Source organism: Pteropus alecto, unplaced genomic scaffold (genome assembly GCF_000325575.1).
Source record: "Pteropus alecto unplaced genomic scaffold, ASM32557v1 scaffold69, whole genome shotgun sequence".
In the NCBI taxonomy this organism is placed as follows: domain Eukaryota; kingdom Metazoa; phylum Chordata; class Mammalia; order Chiroptera; family Pteropodidae; genus Pteropus; species Pteropus alecto.
In genome coordinates this window covers 7,648,515-7,674,325 of record NW_006494610.1, presented here as the reverse complement: position 1 = coordinate 7,674,325, position 25,811 = coordinate 7,648,515, and the positions used below count along the sequence as shown (strand labels likewise).

Sequence of the window (25,811 nt, the reverse complement as noted above, 5' to 3'; positions counted from 1 at the left end):
TGTCTTATTCACTATTATATCCCCACATCACTGCATTGCTTAGCACATAGTAGCTGCTCAGTAAGTACATGAATGAGTAAATGAATGAATGAACAGGATTCTCTTTCAATTTTATTGTTCCCTTTGGTTCTATAATTTGGCATGGAATTAACCCAGAGCAGTTTTGACCCCAATGTAGAACTATTATCATCTAGTAAAACTATAAAAAAAAAAAATTAAAAAAAAAACCAACCTTGGTGCTAAGAATGTATAGCCAGATTCTTCAAAATTATCCGGCTTCAGTGTCTCTGAATCTGCAAAGATAATATTACAGTGTTAGATAAGCAATCCAGAATATATATCCTGAGGTCCTATGACAATAAAAAAGCTTTAGAAAGACAACCTAATAAGAAAAAATAAAAATAGACTACTTACATCCTAAATTGAAATATATCAATGAATACAAATATCCTCCATACTTAAAAAAAAATCAATTTTAATTTCATAACATGGATTACAATAGCTATATCACAGACAATGCTATATTTATAATTTATTCCATTTACTAACTCTACTACAACCAAGATATCCTTTAAAAAGTGATTTATTTCAATGTTATATCAGAGGTATTTTATTTAAAATGTCAAAATAAAAACTTCACCAATATTATGGTAAAGAAATGATTTTAATAAACCCATTAATGCCCTTAGTAAATTAATAACATTCTTCACATTAATATGAATTAGTAAGTGAAAGGATAAAAACACACATATATTTAACTCTAAGAATAAACTCGAATGTAACACTGGTTGCATATGAAAACACAAGTACAATCTTTCCCCCTTTTTGGTTGCTAAGGTTGGAGTGATCATGGAAGAGAATCTAGCAAATGTGAAGCACAGAGGGTAATATCCAATAGGAATGGAAAGATCAGTGGAAATCTCGTGTACTAAACAGAAAAATATTGAGCAACAAGAAAATACTTGCCCTTCATTTTTCCCTTTTTTGCTGTGAAAATCCATCAGAAAGAGAAAGCAGGGAAACAAAAAAAAAAGAGGGTAAAGCAAAAGGGGTCACAAACAATATTTTATTCAATGACTTTCTTGAATAAAAATATTGTGCATAGATCAAAGGTTTATTTATGTACAGCTGTAGTCTGGAAAAAAAGACAAATATTTTTGAAGACTGAAAAGTAGGTCCTATCAATTACTGCTAGAGAGCCCACTCTGTACTGTAGTTATTTCAAGGGTCTATTTTGCAAAGTGGTTAATGCAGGTGTAATACCAGTGATATCAGCCTATAAACAGAAGCATTTACCAATCATCAAAAACCCACTAGTCATCCCTTCTTTAATTAAGTGAAGAACTAGCTCATGCAAAGTTGCTGATTGTTAAAAGACCATCATATCTATTAAGTGAAGTGATATAAATGTATAAATTACCATAAAGTACTATGAGAATCAGGACTGCGGAGAGCAAAAAAGAACTGACAAAAAAAAAAATGAAAGTAGTTTACTTAAAGTCAGATGTAAAAGGTATATTAAACACATATATATATTTTTAATTTTATTGTACCAGAAAAAGTTTAGGTTGTTAGTAAAAATTGAGTGATGTGCAAAGGATATGATGGTCATTTTACTTTACTAAATCTAGTCACCCAAAACAAAATAAGATTAATAATGACTTGAAATATGCACTTGTGTTAATAATTACTCCACATTCCAAATGATGCTTTAAAAAGTTAATCCATTTGAGTTACTGAAGACATTAATTTGGATTATGAGAAGAAAGTTAATCGCCAAACCAAAGCCAAAGACCAGTGCAATTTAACGTATTCAAACAAAGTAGATGTGGAGCACGATATTATTCTTGCCAAAAGCAACAATAAAGAAAAAAGAAGAAAGAAAAGATAAAGCTTTACTAGCACAGTGCCATGAGTAGAGACTACGTGAAACATTTTGCGCAAGCTAGCAGACCCTTAAAACAACAGCAACAGAAGGACACAGCACTGCAATGATTCTATGAGCACAAAGCAAGGCAGGGAAGGGTGGTGGGGACTGCCAGAGAGACTGGAGTACCTGCTCATATTCTATCCATGTAGAATATTTCTTGTTCCTTGCATGTTTGGAATGGGTTAGAATCATTGCTGTAGATTTGGTAATAACACCTACTAAAATGTTTAATAAGCCTTGGGTGTTTCAAAATCTAGACGTCTTTAAACATCTGATACTAGAAGATAACAAATAGACCCTAAAGTCACTTTCACAGTACTTACATCTGGCCTGAGTTATTGTCTCTTCTATTTTGGCTTTTATATAGTAAAAACTGTAGGTTGGTAATACCAAGGCCAAACTGCAATAGAAACAAGAGAAGCATAAACACAAACAAACAAAAATGAAACGTAACTCAAAAAAAAAAAAGACACATCAAGTTCATGGAAAATCCAAAGATCTTCCTTGTGGGAAAGAAAAGACATTACTTTGACAGTAAAATGCATTCAGCTAAGAGAATACTTAATTTGGTCTGCTAATAGAATACTTAATTTGGTCTTGCCATCCTGAATCATCCAGTTTTCTACATTGTAGGGAATCAGAAGAGACATATGGAAAATAAGCTTCTAAATGTGCCCATAAATTAGCTGAGGAAGAAATGTCATGGGTACTACATTTCCAGAAAAATGTATTAAAACACTTTGAGTGTTGAAAAAAAAAAACCAGAATAATTCTAGGGTATTTTTCAACAAAGTAAATAAACTTAAGGAGTTATGTGTAATGTTAAAGTGCTTTGTAGCAAATGTATGCTATTAAAAAATTATAAATGTAAGAAATATTATCATATTCTTTTGAAGGGTTTAAATACCTGCTATTTTAGAAATCTAATCTTTAGACAAGTCCACAGTGTCTTTTAACGAGAAAATTCAAATTCTTTTATAGCACTAAGAAAGATTTTTCTGCTCATCCCATTCATTCTTACCCAATAGTATGACTAAGGCATGGTATTTTATTTACTGTGGATATTCTATATCACGTGATAAATTGCTATTAAGTAAAATAGGACATATGTCTTGAGCTCACTACTTTACAAGGGTCATGAGGCTACTCTAGACTTATGGTAGATACACAAACTGGAAGAAAGGTCCAGTGCAACTCTTAAGCCAAGTTCAGAATGTTTTAGACATAGGACTGTCAGGCAAGCCTGTCGTCAAACCTTGTCTTAATGGCTGAACAAAATAAAAAGCTGACAGGCAGGTAACCTTACTATTTGGAAGTTACCAATTAATAAAACACAAAATGCATTAGAACTGTTAAAAGATGTCAGAATATTTGAATATTATATAGTTTCCAATAATACAACTGCCTTTGTGTAATTCTTTTACTCTCACAATGTCTAATATATATGTGTAGGATATAACTAATTATTCCATATCCACATTTACTGTTGCAAATGACCTTTGCAATGCTTTGAGTATAGATGGAAACTTATGAACTAATAAGTGCAAGAAATAAGGGTATCACAAAGATTCCCAATACAACTATTTTCAAAAAGTAATGCTATATTAATTTGACCAATTGAATCATCCAGCATTCACTTTTAATATTTAATCTAAAATTTAGCAATGCACAGGCAAAGGTGTGCATATTTAGGCTTCTAAGTATTTCCAGGTATTTGCAGATCTTTAAAATAATGCAAGCCTCATGTTTCCCAGGCTTCTTGGATAGATATCCAAAATGTAATCTCATTATATATATTTTTATGGACAATACAGAACAGGACAAAATATAAAATTTCAGGTTTTCATTTTTATAAATATATTTATATATATACACACACTAAAAATTCATTCTACGAAGAAGTAAAAGCAAGTTTATTTGTTATAATTATGCAGTCAAGATAGCAAAATGAGTGGATGCTTGTTACCTCTCAGTTCCCAAATCTTTCTCCATCACTAAGTAATTCATAGACTTTCCTTATGGATAAAGGTCAGAGAAATAAAATGTTATGTAGATTTAATGAAAATCTCTATATTCGTTTTACAGGTAACTTCCTTTAAGTGGAGGCAGAGATTAAAATAAGCAGTGCAATTAGTCTGAAAGCAAGATGACCTTTTATGATTCACTTGCCATTTATAAAATGTAGAGCAGAATTACTGAGCATTTGAAAACTGTCTCCTACAAATTCCTCTCAAGGGAAATTAGGACATTTTTACTACCCCATCAGCATTTATTGCTAGGAAAAACTTCTAATTAAAACTGATAACATTATATTATATGGCTGCTACAGTGTCACTCTGTAAGTTTGGGTTACATTTCATGTACCATAAAAAACAGTGTAGAAGCTCATGAGAAATACAAGTTTTAAAATTGACCTATCAAATATGTATCTTATTGGCCTTGCAAGTCTCAGGTTGTTAGAAACAGCTACACTTTATTCTTTAGAAAAATATGGTTACACTTAATTTAATTATTTCCACCTCAATGCAACAGTCATTTTTTTCAACTATAGTAGCCAAAACTTTACTAACGTTCTGAATCAATGATGCTGTCATATGTGGTGTTTACTGTCTCTCTCCATATAGGACTAATAGACCAAGGCTGCTTTATTTTCTCCTAGGGATTAAAGTCAAATAAAGCCAGGGCCACGAGATGGATGGTAAAATCCATGCAATATTTGTGTGACTCATAAACATAGTTCACTAGTTAAATGGAATATAGCACACTTTCTAACTCAATTATTTATCACTATAAAACTTAACTCTTTATTAAAAATGAGAGAGAATTCTATTAATATAATTACTATATTTCAAAATGCAGTACCTAAATTATATAAAGCTTATGGAGACAGAAGTCACTAAGTGTAATTTGGTACCTCATTCATTAAATCAAAACATTTTTCTTCAATTTAGATGCAATATTCTGTTTTAAATTGCTTTTTGTAAACTCATTTGTACAGAGATTCAGGGAAGCACCTATAATAAAAAGAGATTTAGTATGGCTCAAAGTTGTAGATTTGGAAAGGAAATGTGAAGAAAATACATAGAAGTAGGGAAGTTGGGGTCTGTTCAGAGAACAGTGATTTGTATGTGAAGAAATGACAGGGTGGACAGGTTAGGATAGAAATGTGTGATATGAATATCAAATTTGGAAGTCCAAATTTAACTTGAATGAAAATTGGAAGAGACTAAAGTTTTGTGAACAAGGAAGGACATACAGAACTGGAGAAAAGAATATTAATCTGGCTGCATCATGTATTATGACTATGGGTACACGAGGGAAAGGGGTTGATGTAGGGGACATTTGTGAAACTATTACAAATACATGTAAGTAAAGTATAATAAAAAATTAAAATACCCCCAATGTTTAATTATGACTGAAACAGGACCAATCATCATTGCTGACTCTTTGTCAGGGTCAAAAGGAAACGGTTTTTCTAACTTAGAACCTGTCCATCTAAGAAATAAAAGTATAGAGCACATTCCCACACAGTGTATCCAATACATTGTTTTATCATGAAATCATCTAAAGAGATAGGGCTCCCAGATTTCCTCTCTCCTGTCACACCTTTTGACAAGTTTATTCAAAAAAGGAAAGCTGGCAATAATCATGGATGAGGAAGAAAAAAGAATGACTTATGTATGTATGTAAAGATTGTATATGTGTAAAGAGATGCCTAAGAGAAGTGAGAGATAGAAATCAGTAGACACAAGTAAAATAATTAAAAGTCTTTCTAGTATTTCTCAATAGGTTCAACAGTGTGTCAAAACTGAAAAAGTGAAGAAAGGCATGTAGTCTATCATAAAATTAATATTTATGTTCTCCTCTTCTATATCTATTCTATGTGCCATCCTAGGAACACAAAAGACAACAGTTTCCTTTGATAACACCATTACAACTCAAGGGATATCCTCAGCCCTCTAGGCTGCCCTGAAAGGTTACATGGGGGCTGGGGGGGCATAGCTTGGTTTCATAAGGAAATGAATAGTTGAGTTCACCACAGGCTATGATTAGGCTATATATTAATTGTAGATTAATGTATAGTCAAAGAGTCCTTCAGACTTGAATATTTCAATGTAAGTTTGGACAACATTCTTTAAATCTGACAGGATGAGAAAAATTGAAAATCTCAATCTTTAACTTTATAAATATTTGTAGAATGTCTACTATGTGCCACTGTATCATGAGCTGGGGATTCCAAAGTAAATGAATGAAGCAGCCAACGATCTTAGAATCTAACAATGTTGTAACCTTGCACTCTTAGAACTTATTAGAGAGGGAAGACAAACAATAAATTATAGAAATAAATTTCTTTATAAATGCTTCATATATATGTATATGTGTGTACGTGCATATACACATATATAATGTCAATTGATGATGAGTGTTATGGAGAATACAAAGCAGAGGAGTGAGACGGGGAGAGTGAGGAGGCATTTTACATTTTAAATAAGATTAGTGGGGAAGGCCTTCCTGAGGAGATTGAAAGTAAGGAAAGCTGAGAAGATGAGGGATGAGCATGTGAATATCTGAAAAATAAGTCATCCTAGGCAGAAATAATTTCAGGTGCAAAGGCCATGACAAACTTTGGCTTTTAACTTGAATGAAACAGCCAATTATTAGAGGGTTTTGAGTAGAGAAATGAAATGTTCTAAATCAAGTATTAATATCACTGTTGTTATTGTGTTGAGACTAAAAATAGAGATAGGTGATGGAGATACAGATGCAAACGGTTATGTACGGTGGTAGTGGGAATTCTCTTCTGACCACTTCTATTTTAGTGTGAAATAGAAAGCAAAGACGTCATCTGAGAGAATATGGATGGGAAAGTGTCATGGGTTTGAGAAGAGAAGAGAAGCTATTAAAAGTCTGTAGGAATATCCTAAATTTACTGGACTATTGAGATCAGCAGTCATCACTAAAGTCTAGTTGAGGTTAGAGGTCATGAATTTTGGGTTATGTATTGGTCATAGATCATTTTTCTCCTCCTATTTGTACCTGTGTGGGTGCAGTATGCATTGGAAATAATTTGAATTTAACCAGGGTTGGAAGTGGCCAAACTGCCATTTGCCAAATATGAGTATGATCAAAAGAGTTGATGGTGTGTATAAAAGAGTGATTATCATAAGACCCAAGGAATTTATGCTGAATAAAGAGGGGAACAAAGACATAAAGAAGGCAAAGGCAGTGAAGAAGTAGAAGAGATTGGTGGGTTTTAGGTCCCAAATGAGTCAAAGGATTGTTGCAGTTGGGCTATCAGGAGGAAGAGATGGAAAGCTAAAATGTAGTAAGCTAAGAGTTGGAAGAAAAAAAATCTCAAATTGAGATTATGAAGGAGTAGTAGTCTTAACAATGTAAGAAGTGCAAAACACGACTTTGGAATAGGTACCCAAAGTAAAGGGATGACAAGATCATTAGAGGAGACGAGATAAAAAAAAGTCTAGATATTAGAAAAATAGTCTATGTCAATTCTATTTAAAGCATGGTCCATGGACTTGGCCTATTTAAATTATCATCAGCTCGTGATCAGTTAAGTACAGAAATTGAGTAAGCACTTAGAAAAATGTACAGCAATTTGACAATAATTTTATGTCTGTAGAATCTAATAAAAGTTTTTTGTTTGAGTTTTTATGTCTTTTAAAGTTTATTTTAGTAGGTAATTTTTGCTTTATTTTACATAAGTGTGATTATGTCATTGTTTGAGAAACAGTGATCTATACAAACATAGGAGAAAATGACAGTAGACAGGAACTGAAACCTTTCACAAACAAGAGGGAGATAACTACTAAAAAAGAGGAATGGTGGGTGTTGTGATCTGGTGACATGAGGTTCAAAAATGGAGGTTTTAGAGAGGAAAAAGAGAGAATGAGTGACAAAAAGGACATACTCATATCAGCCTAGTATTAGTGGGACCACAAGGAAGGGTATGAGAACTGGGACAAGGAAAGAAAATGCTCAGCAAATGTTGAGGAACAGAGAACTTTCTAGAGGTTATAAAGAGTGTAACTCTATCCAGTTTTCCAAGGCCCACTCAATTGGAGGGATTGAGATATTGCAGAATTGCTACTCAAGGGAGTAAATTATATCAACCGATCATTTTATATCAGATTATACTATGATATAATAAATTGTAGTAAGTTAATTTGCAACCTAATATGTAAGTAATATAAACTAATTTAAATGAAGAGATCAGTGGAGGTGATGACTACAAAGTAAGGGCATTTTGTCAACATTTATTGTTACTCACATAAATATACAAAATATCAAATGTATTTATATCGCTTATGTTTTCATTTCTAAATTTTACGTTCCTAGCCTTTTCCATTTGGGAAACAAGCCTATAACTTTAAACATTTTAATGTTGTTAAATGTAATATTTCTATTTTAATTACATGAAAAATAGCTTATGAAAATCCAGACTTAATAATTGTCCATTGAGAAAATGGCTACTAAAAATAAGTGAAAGACACTGAATACTTATATACAATATAAATATAAATATATTCAATTACCTGTAATCTGTGCCATTGACAGGTGTCCATGTGTATGTCCTATTTCCTTTGTCAATATATCTCTAGAAAAAATTTTTGACATGGTTATTACTACCTAGTCTATGTAAATTTACATAACAGCAGAACATTAGGATTTATAAATTCAGTAGTCATTCGACTACTTACTTCACAAATGTCTGATCTATTTCTCAAGTATTTATTTTGTTATGGGTATATGTATGTGTGAAGCAAAATTTTAGGACAAAAATAAACACCCACGTGATAAATTTTAACGAGTTATAAGTGTAAAATCTTAGTAAGTGATGCCGAATTATTAACCTGAAAACTGAAAATAACATTTCCTGAAAAAAAAAAATTAATATTGAATTAGGACTATGAAATGTTAGATAAGGCTCAGATATTCTCATATTAGAGTACGTTTAAGAGAGAGTGATAAAAGCAGGAAATTAAATGCAGTCAGTGTGTCTAGATCCAAATGTATAATTAGCATATTACTATTCTTATTAAGCCATTATTATCATTTTATCTATCATAAGAGAGTAATTACTCAGTATCATTGAAGGTTAGAAAAACAAATCTACCAGGAATAGGAAAAACAGAGTTAAATAACTTCATGGATATAGAATCATTCATATGCAGCTGCTGAAGAATAGAAAGGAAATTATCATTCTTTCTTCCATTAGATGTAGTGATTACATGCTTATATCTTTAAATTTTTTTTAATTATCTCCAGCTTCCTCATCACCATCAGAACAGTAACATTCACTGAAATATTACTTGGTGTTAGGCAATATACTATGCACTTTGCATTCGTTGTCTCATTTAATCAACGCCCTAAGTACATACTATTATTCTCTACAAATTATTGATGAAGAAATGTCTTAGAGAGGACTTTAATTGGCAAGATGAAAGAGAATGTATAATGCCAAATTCATTTCATAGCAATTACATAATGTTGCCTCTATAGAGAAAACATCCCTATGGCTTTATTTAAGTGAGTGTAGAATGGGTGATGGGAAAACAGGAAGTACTTAGAAGGTTTAAACTAGTGAAATTCTTAAAAGAACGAAAATAAATAGTGTTCACATATTTGTTACTACTCATTAAAAAAGGCAAACTAGTGTTCAGCAAGTTATAAAAATAGCATAAAAATAATATCCAATTAGGGAAACATACAAGATAATATTTTTTCAATATTAGTAATAGAAAAAATCTACAGGTGGATATTGGTCAAAAAATTTTTGTAGTAAATTGAAAAAAGAAAATATCAAAGTGATTTAATTGAAACAAAATTGATTTGTAAATTGAGAAAAGAATGTGCAAGTCAGAGTTATGGCTGGTGGAACAACATGAAGAAGTTGGCAGAACTGCTGAATGGTGTACATCTTTCTTCTAAGGAGTGAGGGGGTACACACAGCTATAGTCTAAGTAAATAGAATTAGAGTTTCAACAAAGACTGAAATTGATATATATATCTCCCCTTGTATTTTCATAATGGGGACTCCTAAAGATATTTAAAATGAGGAAAGCCCCATGCTAATAAAAGATCATATTTAGATCTTAACTCCATTTTAGGAAAAGATCTGCTGAGGAATTCAAGAGAAATGTTTCATTTAAAAAGGATGATATAAAGGCTTAAATTTCCAGGTTCAAAAGCTTCTGGGTTCTATATACTTTTTCAAATACGTAAGTATATAAATGTGTATTTACTCCACATGTGACTGATAATGGAAAGAGACATTCTTCATTTACAAAGAGTTCTTCAATGTTAATGGAATAACAATAAGCAATATAAATTTATTATATACTAGTACCAGTGATAATGGGGGTGATTGTGTCATCTCTTGATTTAATTTAAGATGTAAATGCAGGGCAATTACAATATAAAGTGCATAAATAGTAAAACAAAAAAGGATAAATCAAGCCAGAAACAATTACACAAACAAAAAAAATTTAATACCCCAAAATAATTAATATATGGTATGTAACAATTAGAACATCTGCATTAAATTGTGCTCTATTTCTAAAAGTGATAAAATATAGAGGCATAAAACATAGTTTTCTAGAACATATTATTAATAGTATAAGAATGCATCAAGAAAACCAAAGCAACATTATTTTATAAAAATTTAAAGAGTTAAGAGTTTTGGTCAAAATGATGGAGTAGGTAAATGCAGTACTCACATTAACATTACAACTAAATTATAGAACAATCAATCTAACCTGGAGAATTGTCTGAAGACTAGCTGAACAGAACTCCTATAACTAATAATATAAAGAAGAGACCACATTGAGATTGGTGGGAGGGGCAGATAAGTGACAGAGACTGGCCCCACACCCATATGTGGAGGTTGAGCTTCAGGAAGGATATCTTGGTTGGGTAGCCAGCCTCCCAACAACACACCTGAGAGGAGCAAGGAGCCCTAGCCCCACACTGGGGCTCCCCGGCTCAGGGTTTCAGTGCCAGGAAAAGGCATCCCCACAGAATCTGACTATGAAAACCAGCAATGATTTCACCTGTCCGGGTGAAACAGAAAACTTCTGGAAACCCAGACAATCCCTTAAAGGGCCCACATACAGATTCACTTGCTTGCAGGCATTCACCCTGGGCTTTGGTGAAGGGATATCAGCTCAGGAGGTGCCAGAGACATACAAGGAAAGACTGAGTTGTGTGGCTTCAGGGTGAGGGCTGGGGGGACAGCCACCATTATCCTTGTGTTGAGCTCACTCCCAACACTGCCAAGTCTAAATCTGCATTGACCTGGTGAACTCCATTTGTTCCACCCTGGTGACTCCCTGAGATCCTGCTTCACTCAACTTGCACATTGCCAGAGGCATGATCCTGGCTGGGCAACCAGCCCAACCCTGCACTCTTGGCAGGAGGCTCCAGTAGCAACCAACAGGGATCCGCTCTCACGCTTTCAGAGATGTTTTCAGTGGTGGGCACCAGCCCCGGCTGAAGCTGCAGTATTGAACAAATCTTGGGTGTCTGTGGGCCTGAGGCAGGCATTAGCAGGCCCCGATGCAATCTGAGACTTTCACAAGTAGCCATAGGCTCAGCACTGGCAAAAAATCCGAATCTGCACTAACCTGGAAAATACCGCTTGCCCCACCCTGGTGACTCCCTTGGACCCTGCCTCACTCAGCTGTGTATCAGGCTCTCTTAGCTGCTGAGCCTTATGGGCACCAGCAGGCAGCCTCCGGCATTGGGGTACCCTGGGCCTTTTGCTGAGGTGCCTAGGCCTGCCACCGGTGGCAGCAGGCCTTACTTACTTCAGAGCATGGCCTCTGCCACGTGCCTCCAGGTCCATCACAAGCAGTGATAAACTGTGGATAGCTTTGTAGCTTGTACTAGGTAGCTCCGGCTGGTCACAGGCAGTGGCTGACCTTGGCCTGCATTGGAGCCCCTCCCAAGGGTCCTCAGAACCAAAACACCCAGAGGCTGGTGTCAGAGCACCACCTGATTAGCCCCACAAAAAGGCAGGCACATTCAAAGGGTGGTCTCAACAGGCACACGAACTCACTGGGGTAAACCCTACTCCTAGGAGTCAGTCTCCATACAGCAGCTCATATGCTATAGGCATGGCTAATCCTCAAAGCTAGTCAGCCTGAGAGTCCGTCCCACACACTGATGTGCCAACAACAATCAAGGCTCAATTACAACAGGATGGCATACATGACCCAAATAAAGGACAACCCTGGAGCACCTGGCTTAAATGAACAGGGAGCCTGTGTCACTGGGCCATACACGGCACCTACTATATAAAGTTACCTGGTTACCAACTGGAGACATAGCAGATCTTCCTAACATACAGAAACAAACACAGAGAGGCACCCAATATGAGAAGAAAAAGAAACATGTCCAAAATTAAAAAACAAAAGAAAACCAGAAAAAGAACTAAATGAAATGGAGTCAAGCAACCTACCAGATATAAGGTTCAAAACACTGGTTATAAGTGTGCTAAATGAACTTAGCAGAAGAACAGTCTCAGTGAGAACTTCGACAAAGAGATAGTAAGCATAAGAAAATACATAGAAACTATAAAAGAGAACCAGTCAGAAACGAAGTATACAATAACTGAAATGAAGAATACACTAGAAGGAATCAACAGTAGATCACTTATTCAACCATCTACTTCACCATCTACTACATCTAATGAAGTAGATGGTTGAATAAGTGATTTCGAAGACAAGGTAGCAGAAAATACCCAATTGGAACAGCAAAAAGAAAAAAAAAAGTAATTAAAAAATAATAAAGATAGTCTAAGGCAAGGGGAGCCAAATCCCTGGGATGTGGACCAGTAGTGGTCTGTTGCCTATTAGGAACCAGGCCACACAGCAGGAGTTGAGCAATGAATGAATGAGCAAAGCTTCATCTGTATTTGCAGCTGCTCCCCAGCGCTAGCATCTCCACCTCAGCTCCCGCTCAGATCATTACGCATTAGATTTTCACAGGAGCACTGGTCCCTGGTGCCAAAAAGGTTGGGAACGGCTGATTTTAGGGACTTTGGAAACAACATCACGCATAACAACATTCACATCATAGACATACTGGAAGGAGAAGAGAGAGAACAAGGAATTGAAATCCTATTTGAAGAAATAATGACTGAACATTTTCATAACCTGGTGAAGGAAATAGACATACAGGTCCAGGAAGTACAGAGAGTCCCAAACAGGCCCACATGAAGATGAAACTAAACAGGCTCACGCAAAGACATAACATAACTAAAATGGCAAAGATTAAAGACAAAGATCCTAAAAGCAGCAAGAGAAAAGCAGCTAGTTACTTACAAGGATACTCCCATAAAACTGTCTGCTGATTTCTCAACAGAAATTTTGCAGGCCAGAAGGGATTGGCAAGAAGTACTCAAAGTGATGAAAAGCAAGAACCTACAATCAAGACTATGCTACCCAGCATGGCTATTGATTAACATTAAAGGTGAGATAAAGAGCTTCCCAGACAGAAAAAAGCTAAAGGAATTCATCACCAGCGAGCTAGTATTACAAAAAATGTTAAAGGGACTTCTTTAAGAAAAAGGAGAAAAAAAAAGAAACAAAAAACCCCATAAATATAAATAATAAAATGGCAATAACTACATTTCTATCAATAACCACTTTGAATGTAAATCGATTAAATGGTCCAATCAAAAGACAGGGTAGCTAAATATGAAAATAAGACTCATACATATATCATCTACAAGATACCCATTTCAGGTTGAAAGACACAGACAGAAAGTAAAGGAATGGAAAAAGATATTTCATGCAAATAGATGTGAAAAATAAAACCTGGGGTAGCAATACTTATATCAGACAAAATGGACTTTAAAATAAAGAAAATAATAAGAGACAATGAAAGACATTACATGATGATAAAGGGATCAATCCAACAAGAGGGTGTAACCCTAGTAAACATTTATGCACGCAACATGGGAGCATCTAAATATATAAAGCAAATGTTGACAGATATAAAGGGAGAGATCAATAGTAATACAGTCAGAATAGGGGACTTTAACACCCCATTCACACCAATGAACAAATCTTCCAGACAGAAAATCAACAAGGAAACACCAGGCTACATGACATACTATATGGGATGGATTAATTTATATTTTTAGAGCATTTCACCTCAAAGCAGCAGAATATACATTCTTATTAAGTGCACATGGAACATTTTCCAAGACAGACAACATGTTAGTCCACAAAATAAGTCTCAAGAAATTTAATATCAACTAGTCTGAAACAACATCAATCATCTTCTCTGACTACAATGGTATGAAACTAGAAATCAATTCTAAGAAAAATACTGAAAAATACACAAATATATGAAGGCTAAATAACATGCTACTAAACAATGAATGGGCTAAAAATGAGATCAAGGAAGAAATCAAAAGATACCTTGAGACAACTGGAAATGAAAACACAATGAATAAAATCTATGGGACACAGTGAAACCAGTCCTATGAGGGAAATTCATAGCAATACAGGCCTATTTCAAGAAACAAGAAAAATCTCAAACAATCTAACCTTATACTTAAAGAAACTAGAAAAAAAAAAGTAAGTAGAAGGAAGGAAATAATAAAGATCAGAGTGGAAATAAACAAAATAGTCTAAAAAAAGAATACAAAAGATTAATGAAACCAAGAGCTGCTTTTTTGAAAAGAGAAACAAATTGATAAAATTTTAATCACATTCATTGAGAAAAAAAGAGAACCCAAATAAATAAAATCAGAAATGAAAGAGAAGTGACAACTAATTACACAGAAATACAAAGGATTATAAGAAAATACTACACACAATTATATGCCAAGAAATTGAACAATCTACAAGAAATGGATAAATCACTATAAACATATACTATTCCAAGACTGAATCAAGAAGAAATAGAAAATCTGAACAGACTAGTTACTACCAACGAAATCAAATCAGTAATTAAAAAACTCCCAACAAGCAAAAGTCCTGGACTGGATGGTTTCTCAGGTGAATTTTACTGGACATTTAAAGAATTAACTCCTAGTCTTCTCAAACTATTCCAAAAAATTCAAGAGGAAAAAAAAGGCTCCCAAGCTCATTTTATGAGGCCAGTATTATCTTGACTCCAAAATCAGACAAAGACAAAAATTACAAGCTAATATCCCTGATGAACATAGATATAAAAATCCTCAAAAAACATCAGCAAACTGAATTCAGCAAGACATTGAAAAAATCATACACCATGATCAAGTGGGATTTATTCCTGAGATTAAAGTTTGGTTCAATATCTTCAAGTCAAATATATCCCATTAACAAATTGAAAGATAATCATATGATCATATCGACAAATGCAGAAAAGCTTTTGACAAAATCCAGCATCCATTTATGATAAAAAATTCTCAAAGTGGGAACAGAGAAAACATACTTCGACACAATACATGCCATATATGTCAATGCAGGTAACCCCATACTCAACGGGTAAAAGGTAAAGAGTTATTCTTAAGGTCAGGAACAATACCACTGTTATTCAACATAATGTTGGAAGTCCTAGTCACAGCAATCAGATAAGAAAAAGAAATAAAAGGCATCCACATTGGAAAGGAAGAAGTAGAACTGTCATTATCTTCAGATGATATGATACAATAGATAACCCTACAGAATCTACCAAAAAAAACTATGAGAACTGATAAATGAATTCAGTAAAGTAGCAAGATACAAAATTAATATTCAGAAATCGGTTGCATTTCTACACACCAATAATAAACTATCAGATATATCTACAATTGCATCAAAAGCAATAAAATACCTAGGAATAAATTTAACCAAGGAGGTAAAAGACCTGTACTTGAAAAATTATGAGTCATTGAATAAATAAATTGAGGATAGAAACAAATGGAAGGATGTATAGTGCTAATGGACAGGAAGAACTGACATTGTTAAAATGTCTATACTACTCAAAGCAATCTATAGATTCAATGCAATCCCTATCAAAAATGCCAATGACATTTTTTACAGAACTAGAACAGATAATCCTAAAATTTATATGGAACCATAAAAGACCCTAGATACTCAAGGCAATCTTGAGAAAGAAGTATAAAGTTATCTGATATCAAACTATACTACAAGGCTATAGTAATCAAAACAGCATGGTACTGGCATAAAAACAGACACATAGATCAATGGAACAGAATAGAGAGCTCAGAAATAAGTCCACACCTATAAGGTCATTAACCTATGACAAAAGAGGCAAGAATATACAGATAGTCTTTTCAATAAAGATAGTTTATTCAATATGTGGTGTTGAGAAAACTGCACATATATTTAAGGAAAATAAAATTGTATCACCTTCTTACACCATATAATAAGAATAAGTTAAAAGAAAAATAAGAATAAACTCACAATGGATTAAAGACTTAAATGTAAAACCTGAAACCATAAAACTCCTAGAAGAAAACATAGGCAGTAAACTCTCTGGCATTGCTCAGCAATATTTTTTTCTGATATATCTTCTCAGGCAAGAGAGACAAAAGAAAAAAATAAACAAATGGGACTACATCAAAATAATAAGTTTTGCATAGCAAAGGAAACCATCAACAAAATGAAAAGGCAATCTACTAAATGGGAGAAGATATTTGCCAATGATAAATCTGATAAAGGGTTAAAATCCAAAAAATATAAAGAATTCATACAACTCAAAACCCCCCAAAACCAAAAAATCCAATTAAAAAATGGGCAGAGGATCTGAATAGAAATTTCTCCAAAGAGGACATGTAGATGGCCAATAGCCATGTGAAAAGATGCTCAAGGTCACTAATCATCAGAAAAATGCAATTTAAAACCACAGTGAGATATCACCTCACACCTGTCTGAATGGCTATCATCAATAAATCAAAAAACAAGTACTGATGAGGATGTGAAGAAAATGGAACCCTTATGCACAGTTGGCAAGACTGCAAATTGGTACAGCCACTATGGAAAACAGTTTGGAGGTTGTCAAAAAATTAAAAATAGAACTACAATATGGTCCAGCAATTGCACTCCTAGGTATTTATCCGAAGAAACCAAAACACTAATTAGAAAAGATAGATGCACTCCTATGTTCATTGCAGCACTATTTATAACAGTCAATTATGGAAGCAACCTAAGTGCCCATCAGTAGACGATTAGATAGTGAAGTTGTGGTACATATATACAATGGAATGTTACTCGGCCTTAAAAAAAAAAAAAAAAAAGAATCCTTACCACCTAGGTCCTCATGTGGACCTAGAGGGTATTATGGTAAGTGAAATAAGTCAGAGAAAAACAAATACACATGATTTCACTTATATGTAGAACCTAAAGAAATAAACAAACAAATGGAAACAGAATCATTGATGCAGAGAACAAACTGGTTATTGACAGATAGGAGGAGATTGGGTGAAAAAAGTGAAGGAATTAAGAAGTATAAATTGATAGTTACAAAATAGTCATGGGGGTGTGAAGTATAGCTTAAGGAATATTTTCAATTATATATTGTAATAACTATGTACAGTGTCAGGTGGGTACTAGACTAATCAGGGGGATCACTTCATAAATTATATAAATGTCTAATCACTATGCTGTACACCTGAAACTAATAAAAAATAATATTGAATGTCAGCTCTAATTGAAAATAAAATTTAAAAAAATTAAAGAGTTAAAAATCTTACGGAAAATCTCTTCAAAAGTGTGTCTAAATTTTTTTGCTTACTAAAGACATTCTTGTGTTATCAATAAATATTGCTTTAATAGAAAACTAAAACAATCAACATCAATTATAATTAACATATATATTTTTGTTTAAGAATAAGCTTGACTTTATTCTTACCTCATCTTGAGATTTAACCAGAGTTCTAAATGTTTTTTCTCCACTTTCTCCATCTATCATTTTATTTCGAATCTAAGAGAAAATGAAACAATTACTTTATTACATGTACTCAACTGACCTACCAAAGTATGATTATTAAAGTTTTATACCTTATTTCAGAAGAAATTGAATAAAAATAGTAGTTTGGTGTTACTAGTAGTTGCAGTTGTTCACTGGCACTATTCTCTTAAAAGTTCCCATATTATTGTCATTTTAGATTATTTTTAAATAATTTTAAAAATCCTTAATGAAATACTTCAACTAGTCATTACTTTTTGTAATGTAATTTTAAAAAGAGTGGTTAAGTACTTTATGGGATTAAATAAGGTGAAACTGAGACTTAAGAGAGGTTAAATAATATTCTAGTCACTCAGTGGCATGAGAGTCAAAGACCAAGCTCTTCGCCATTACATAATCCTACTCTAGCATGTCTAAACACTTTACAATAAATATTCTTTAATCACCTAAAACATCCCAGAACTATGTATCAGTCTAGGGTAATTATAATACATAAATTCTATTGTTCCACAATGAAGGGATAAATGTGTAAAAGCATAAACCAAGTACAACTCAAAAGACACTGACAAGTTATAACAGAAATTGGTGACCTTTGCATAGGTAAGAGAAGGAGTTAATTCATCTGAAAGAATCTTAAAACATCTCTGCTCTGGAGTACAAGAGACTGGTTCAAATTCTGGTTCTGCTATTTACTAGTAGAATAACTGGAGACAAGCTATTTAACCTCTTCGTACCTCAAATATATCATCAGTACAACAGATATAACAACAACAACAACAACAACAAACAACAACAACAACAAGAAAAGGACAGGATGCACTTCAAATGCTCTTGAGAATCTGTAACTGACACCATGTACTTAATAAATATTATTATTAATGATTATACTTAATATTATGGAAGATACTCTCAGAGGAAGGGACATAAAATTTTGATTATGAAATAAAGTAGAAATTTTCTGAGTAGAGAACTAAGATAAACATGGCAGATTCTCCCTGCATGTTTCTCAGTGGGTGGTTGGATGGTTAGATTCCCTCCAACTTTTCTTTCAATTCTATAGTATCATCCTCCATATATATATTTTTTTATTGAAATTTACAAGTTACATTTGTTTTGAAATACTTAAAGTACCTCCACCTGTGGAATGAGAAAGAAAAAACTAAGGTCATACCCAACTTAAAATATGTATTCCTTTTCATATAGTCTTTTGGATGAGCAAGCTCAGGACCTAGACATTTTTAAAGACAAAAGCCATTCATCTTTGTGTATACAGTACCTAAGAGAGAACTTCATACAATGAAGCTGCTCAACAGATACTTGTGGAATGAGTGAATTTCAGCATCTGACCTGAAGGCTTTGTTTAGGCCTACTGATTACACTCACCTCCACTTTAATTTCATTCTCTAATTCCGCATCAAGGAAATCCAAAGTTACTGGCTCCTGAGATTTGGGGTTCTACACAGAAAATAATAATAATTAAACATATAAGATACCATAAAATGATGTTATATAGACTAATTCAATGGATATTTACATACAAAATTAATTCTGTAAAAGTTACTTACCTAAAGTAAATTAAATTGCTGACAAAATAATTGTACAAAGGTATATTCTTTCATATATATTTTGAAAAATAATAATAAATAGACCAGGAATTTGAGCTTTAAGTGTAGCAAACACATTTTAATCACCAACTGAAGACAGTCTCATTTTGAGTGCTGTGTTAGATACTACATTTAGAATCACAAGTTCTGGGGGAAAAAAGACTCTTGAAGATCTAGTCATAATTTTGTTCTTTAATTAGAATGTTAAGGAATAAAATACAGCCAGGTGAATAACATATTTAGGAATAAAACAAAGGAAGTATATAAATAATATACTTTCTTACTTTTTCTAAAAAGAAACAAATTACATGAGAAAAATATTTTTAAAATTATGTTTGAATTTGCTACACAAAAGAAACTTATAAACATATTCTTCCTTCTTAAAATGCATAAAGATGCAAGTTTGCTTCATATAGTTGACCTCAGAAATTTTACATTATATTTCAATAATTCAAATTAAGTAAATTTTATAAGATAAAAATTGTGGTTAAGTCATAAAGGTTTTAATAAACATTATAATTAAAGTCTAATGAGAATAATAATCCCTGGGTTCACTAAATACTGTTTCCTGCTTTAACAACTCACTGCTTCTTCTTGCTGGTGTCCAACAATAAATAAAATGCAGTGTGAAACAAGGCAGTGACTATATCAAATAAAACTGTTAGCCTGCCAAATTTACCTCATATAACATTTAAAATTTTTGTCAATTGTAAAATGAAGATTTATTGACTTTTTTGATAAATAAAAATATACCGGTTCTCTTATAATACTTGCTAAGTAACACATATCATAGTGAATTTCAAAGTTCACTAGAATAAAATCATAATAAATGTCTATTATTTTATAATTGCAAAATTTTAGGAATTGGATACTTAATGTTTACTAAAATAAATGCCACTAAACTATGAGAATATTAGATAGAAGTAATAAATACAAACCATGTTGTATTAGTGAAAAGTCAATAGAATTTTAGTAATTTCAGCAGGCTCTTCTAAAATATATTCAGATCATCACTGTTTTAAACAGTTTTAGGAGGGCTGATTATGCAAGAATAATTAAAATGTACTGAAATTAACCATGTCTGATTTATCTTAAATGTTGAATGACATAGTACATGTGGCATGTTTTTCTTTTATAATTATGACCAAAATGCCTTCCTTCAAAGAGTAACTCCATTTAAACAATAAAAATTTATGATTCCCATGAGTTTTGATGAGTGATTCTTCAAGACAAATTTACAAAAATAATCTCAAGTGTATCTGGTACTTTTATTGAAATAATATTTGCTGCTTATGAACTCATCTAGAATCAGAAGGTTCTAGAATATTAAAAATAAGTATTAGATTGTTCAATAAGGACAACACTGACCATGAGTTTAGACAGCATTTTTTTTGCCTCAGAAGCAAATTTTCATTTGAAATGTTTGAAATGTAGAATATTTCATAAGAAAATAAAAACCAATATTGAAAATAATTCTAATCCTTTCTTTAAAAAACAAAAGGATACTCTAAAGTTGACAATATTATTCAGATTGCTTATTTAAAGTCCCATGAAACAAATGCCATCATACCAGCCAGCATTAAACATTTAACAAACTTACTCACTGCAAAAAATCAAAATCATAAGAACAGAAATAAGGATATTATCTTACATGCAATGGATAATGCATAGCATGAGCAGACCCAAAACAGCATGCATGGAGGAGGCGTTATCAGGTAGAATTGGCAATATGAAGATCATGTCCCAATCCAACATATAAAGACACAGAGAAGAAAATGAAATTGTAAAGGAAAATGTCAATGCATAAACTGTACTTTTTAAATGGCAATCTGGCTGACCATTTTTTAAAAGACCCATCATAGGACAGTAATTAAAAAATCTGAAAGCAGAAAGATCTTTTAAGAAAGCAGCGAAAGGCTTGAAAACTGGAATCCATTTTCTCCACTCCCAATACTTTTGTTTGATATTTTAAAGAGCTAACATTTCTCATTTGTAAGATTTGAATATCAATTGACATAATGACCACATCATCTGTGGAACTAAAATAAAGGCAATGTTGTTAACAAATTTTAAATTGAAATAATTAGTAGTTAGTATTATTAAAAATACTACATACGTAGTTCAAAAAATATTCCCCAAATTCAGAAGTCTTGTGTGGTTGCTAGTTTGCCATTTGAGGTTTCCTTAAAGGAAAACAAAAATAAAACAAGCCATTTTTCAGGTTGTTTATTTTTAAATTATATCATATTTACATGCAATATTTGAAAGTACTGCAAAAATAAAGATTTACTAACATGTAGATGACTGCTTAGATAATACACAGAAAGAAACATGCAAGAAGAGTAACACAAAACAATTTATTATATCAAGAAAAGACGTAAGTATAATTTTAACCTCTATAGGAATCATAAAAGATATAAAGACTGATGCAATGACATGAAAGTCAAGTTGTAATGGAATTCTAGAGCTAAAGGAGAACTGACGCTCCTAACACAGCAGCTCTACGCTTTTAGAACAACCTGAGAAGCTTCAAAAACTAATTAGAAGCCTGGATCCCATCCCTGCCTAAATGAAATCAGAATTTTCAGAAAATGGAGTCTGGAATTGATTATACAAATGCATATATAAATTTCCTAGGCAAATTATACTGTGTGGTAGAAAACAATGATTACTTCAATCCTCCTGCTTTTCAGATGAAAAACAAAAACCGAAGTACTATGGGATTTAGATAATTATTCAAAGGTACAGCGTTGAGTGTAAGTAGAACCAAACTAAAACTCAATTCTATAATTCACAGCTTAATGATCTTAACATCATACTACCTCTCCATTACAAATTCTCCTCGACTTACAATGGGGTTACATTCCAATAAACTCATCATAAATTGAAAATATTCTAAGTCAAAATGCATTTAATACACCTAATACACCGAACGTCACAGCTTAGCCTAGCCCATGTTTAAACGTACTCAGAACACTTAGCATTAGCCTACGGTTGGGCAAAAGCATCTAATACAATGAATACAGGGTAGTCTCGGTTGTTAACCCTTGGGATTGCATGGCTGACTGGGAACTGCAGCTCCTTGCCACTGCTCAGCATCACCAGATATCAAATATTGTAAGCCCAGGAATAGATCAAAATTCAAAGACAGTTTCTACTAATTGTGTATTGCTTTGGCACCACTGTAAAGCTGAAAAATTGTAAGTTGAACTATTATGTCAGGGACCATCTGCATTATGTCACCAAGATTTTTTTTTTTAAGAAATAATAGGCTTACATATAAAACCTTAAGTCATATTGAACTTTCTTTAAACTTCTGAAATTCTACCAAACTGCTAAAGTGTAGGAAGTATTCCTTTACATTATTTTTAGTGTGCTTATAGAAATATGTATACATATAGTAAAGTTTAAATTTTGTTTCCAATAGAGAAAAGATTTTGCAATGAGTTTGCCAAACAATAAAATTTCACAATATTTATTTGCAAATTTGGATATTTTTAATTAGCTAAAGGGAAATTTATTTGAATTCTAATCTAAAAATATACTTTTAGAAATTCAAAGAAATTTTGGCTTAAATTTTGTGGCTTATAAAAACTATCACATCAGAATTGTATTTTTATTTCCACTTAGAAGTTAATTTCATAAGCAAATTGTTAGAAATGCATGGATTTGGCACTAATTTCACAGTATTTAATAAATTTATTTTTAGAAGCCATCTGATTATGATTACTCTGATTGTTAACATTATTACATAATTTGCTAGCAATCTGTAGTTAGCCATTGCATACCCTCTGCCATCATTAAGAACCTTTTTGCTCTAGTTTATTGAGAAATGATGCTCATCTCCATCGCATGCTCTGGAAGCTTGATGTCAGGAAAGGCAGAATTAATAATATGCTTTTAGAAAGAGAAGCTTAATTTCAACATTGATTTAGCAAATCTGAAGGCACTGCTAACTTCATTCACAGTTACCTGAACATTGGGTCTCCTTTTTCTTAAATTAATTGTTGGTATACCTACACCGATAGGCTAAAGCAACAGAAAGATGATAATTCATCATAGTACATTTCAACATAGGTAAGGGGGCTATTCTATAATCAATTTTGGTCAGATATTTCCTTGATCAAAAATAAGTATCATAGAGTTCATACAGAGTCAATAAATAAAATGAAAGTTTAAACATAATATTAGTAAATATTGTTATGCTGGTAAAAATACTAGAAAATATTTTTAGCAAAGTGACTGTAATATTCTTTTTCCTAGGAAAAAAAATGAAGTGGGAAATGAGAAAAATGGTTCTTCTCAGAAATCTTTTATGCTGATTAAAAAAGAAAAAGAAAAATCAGAAATTTTTAGAATTTACATGATTCAAATGTGTTAAAATATAAATATTATAGGATATTAAATTTTAATCTTAAACCCTTAAATTTTCTGCCTTTGTTTTCTAAAGTGATACCAAATGTTTTATCTCTGGAACTGAGAGAGAATTCAATCATAACACTGCATATTTTTTAAAAATATTGACTTCTAAAACATCATTTATATATAATTTTGTTTACAATAAATATTTATTAATATTGATCAAAAATGAGATATCTAAAAACTATACTTAATTTGGTCATTTCCATGAAACAAAATGGAAAAATATTAAATGCATTTTTAAATAAAACAGGATACATAATTCAGCATTTGTTAAATGTGATCATGGTGGTGATAGTATATTAGAAGATAAGTAATGATTTCTTAGAAAATTAGATATGCAAAAGGTTCATAGCTGCTTTATTTACTAATATTTTGAGCTTTTAAAAGGATACTTGTTTTGCCTTCTACAAACAACAAAATTGTACTGAAATAATTGATTATAGTTTCAAGAAAAACAAGGCATTCAGCAAAGACTATTTGCATAACATTGGACTTGGACCTTTTTAAAATAGTAACAGGTACTGTGGAACATATCATTATTTTCCTTTATTTCTTCTGGTGAATTTCAGATGAAAAAATTGAGATTAATTTTGTTACTATACTAGCTGTTATCATATTGTATTTGTCAATTTCTAAAACAGCTATCTTTCACTATATCATCCTTTTACGAAGTTCTTGTATCTATCTGTATAATATACACTATCACACACAAAATAGAAATCATAATGTTTAACCCATTAATGATGAGAATTCACAAGCACATTTAATTCACAAGTATGAATTTCAGAAAAAAATACATTAATTGTTCAAACATTTATTTTAATGGTTTTTAAAATTTTTCTAAATATCTTTCCATTGCATACTTGCTTTAATAATTTCCTATATAAAAAAAATGAAAGCTAACATAATTCTGAAAAAAATCACTTGGGCTATAATAATGATTTATATAGAATTTATATTTTCACATAATTTTATGAATTTTAGTAAATTATTTCAAATATGAGTGAAATATGTTAACATCATTCAAATTGTAATAAAATTCTTTATGCAAATATTCATTATTAGTAGAAGAATGCATAAAAGGGAAAACATTTTTCAAATTTTTACCTCTAAATGATAGATTTATATATATAGCATATGTGTATTATTCTCATTATTCTTTTATTTTGCCTGATATATTTTAGTTCCTTTTGGGGAATGTGTTAACACCTACAATCATAAAAATAGGGATCTTTCATACCCTTCAGCACATTACATTGTCACTGCTTTTAATTCACTTTAATTATGAGAATATAATTTAAAATACACTGACTATACAAAGACCTAACAATAATATCACAAATTGTTAGAAATCTTAAAAAGATATAAAAAGATAAAAATTTTCAATTATGGCAAAATCATAGAATGTTTATTCGACCATAAACAACTCTATTAAGAAGAACATGACATGTTTATAAACATCTGTGACAGACTCATAATAATGGGATAAAAGCTTACACAACATTTATAATGAAATAACTTTCAAAATAATGCAGTGTGATCAGCAGCTACATTTGATTGCAAATGTTTAGATAATGATGAATCATAAATGGAAATAAGTTTCAAAGTAAGAAGAATTAAAATAGAGAAATTAATTATAAACATTTGTTTTTGCATTCAATATCAATAGTTCTTACTAGTAATATGAACAATATTTAAATGACTCAACTTGTGTGTGTATGTGTGTGTGTGCATGCACATACTGTATGTGTATGTGTGTCCTAAAATACTACTAACATTAAATATTCATGACCAGGGAAAACAATGTAGTATGCATGTCTGCATATATTTCCCTCCAGCATGGTTTAAACTATCTTCAGTATTATTTTCAAAGTTAGCAACTTGAAGATAAAAACAATTATATAAGATTTTACCAACTTTTACTTCTAAAT

General features: G+C 32.2%; 1 protein-coding gene across 7 annotated transcripts in view; it reads right to left on the bottom strand.

Moving 5' to 3' along the window:
• Positions 1–25,811, bottom strand: part of CACNA2D1 (calcium voltage-gated channel auxiliary subunit alpha2delta 1) — a 452,371-nt gene that overhangs the window by 45,366 nt on the left and 381,194 nt on the right. Inside the window, exons 19-25 of one of the 7 annotated variants that reach the window (XM_015599800.2) lie at positions 23,431–23,487; positions 19,238–19,309; positions 17,798–17,869; positions 8,482–8,543; positions 2,838–2,840; positions 2,254–2,330; positions 233–293 (exon numbers count right to left, since the gene is read on the bottom strand). In XM_015599800.2, coding sequence (XP_015455286.1) covers positions 233–293; positions 2,254–2,330; positions 2,838–2,840; positions 8,482–8,543; positions 17,798–17,869; positions 19,238–19,309; positions 23,431–23,487 — 404 coding nt within the window. Of the gene's footprint in view, positions 1–232; positions 294–966; positions 988–2,253; positions 2,331–2,837; positions 2,841–8,481; positions 8,544–17,797; positions 17,870–19,237; positions 19,310–23,430; positions 23,488–25,811 lie in introns of all 7 variants that reach the window. The other 6 variants (XM_015599795.2, XM_015599796.2, XM_015599797.2 and 3 more) reach the window with 6 other exon arrangements.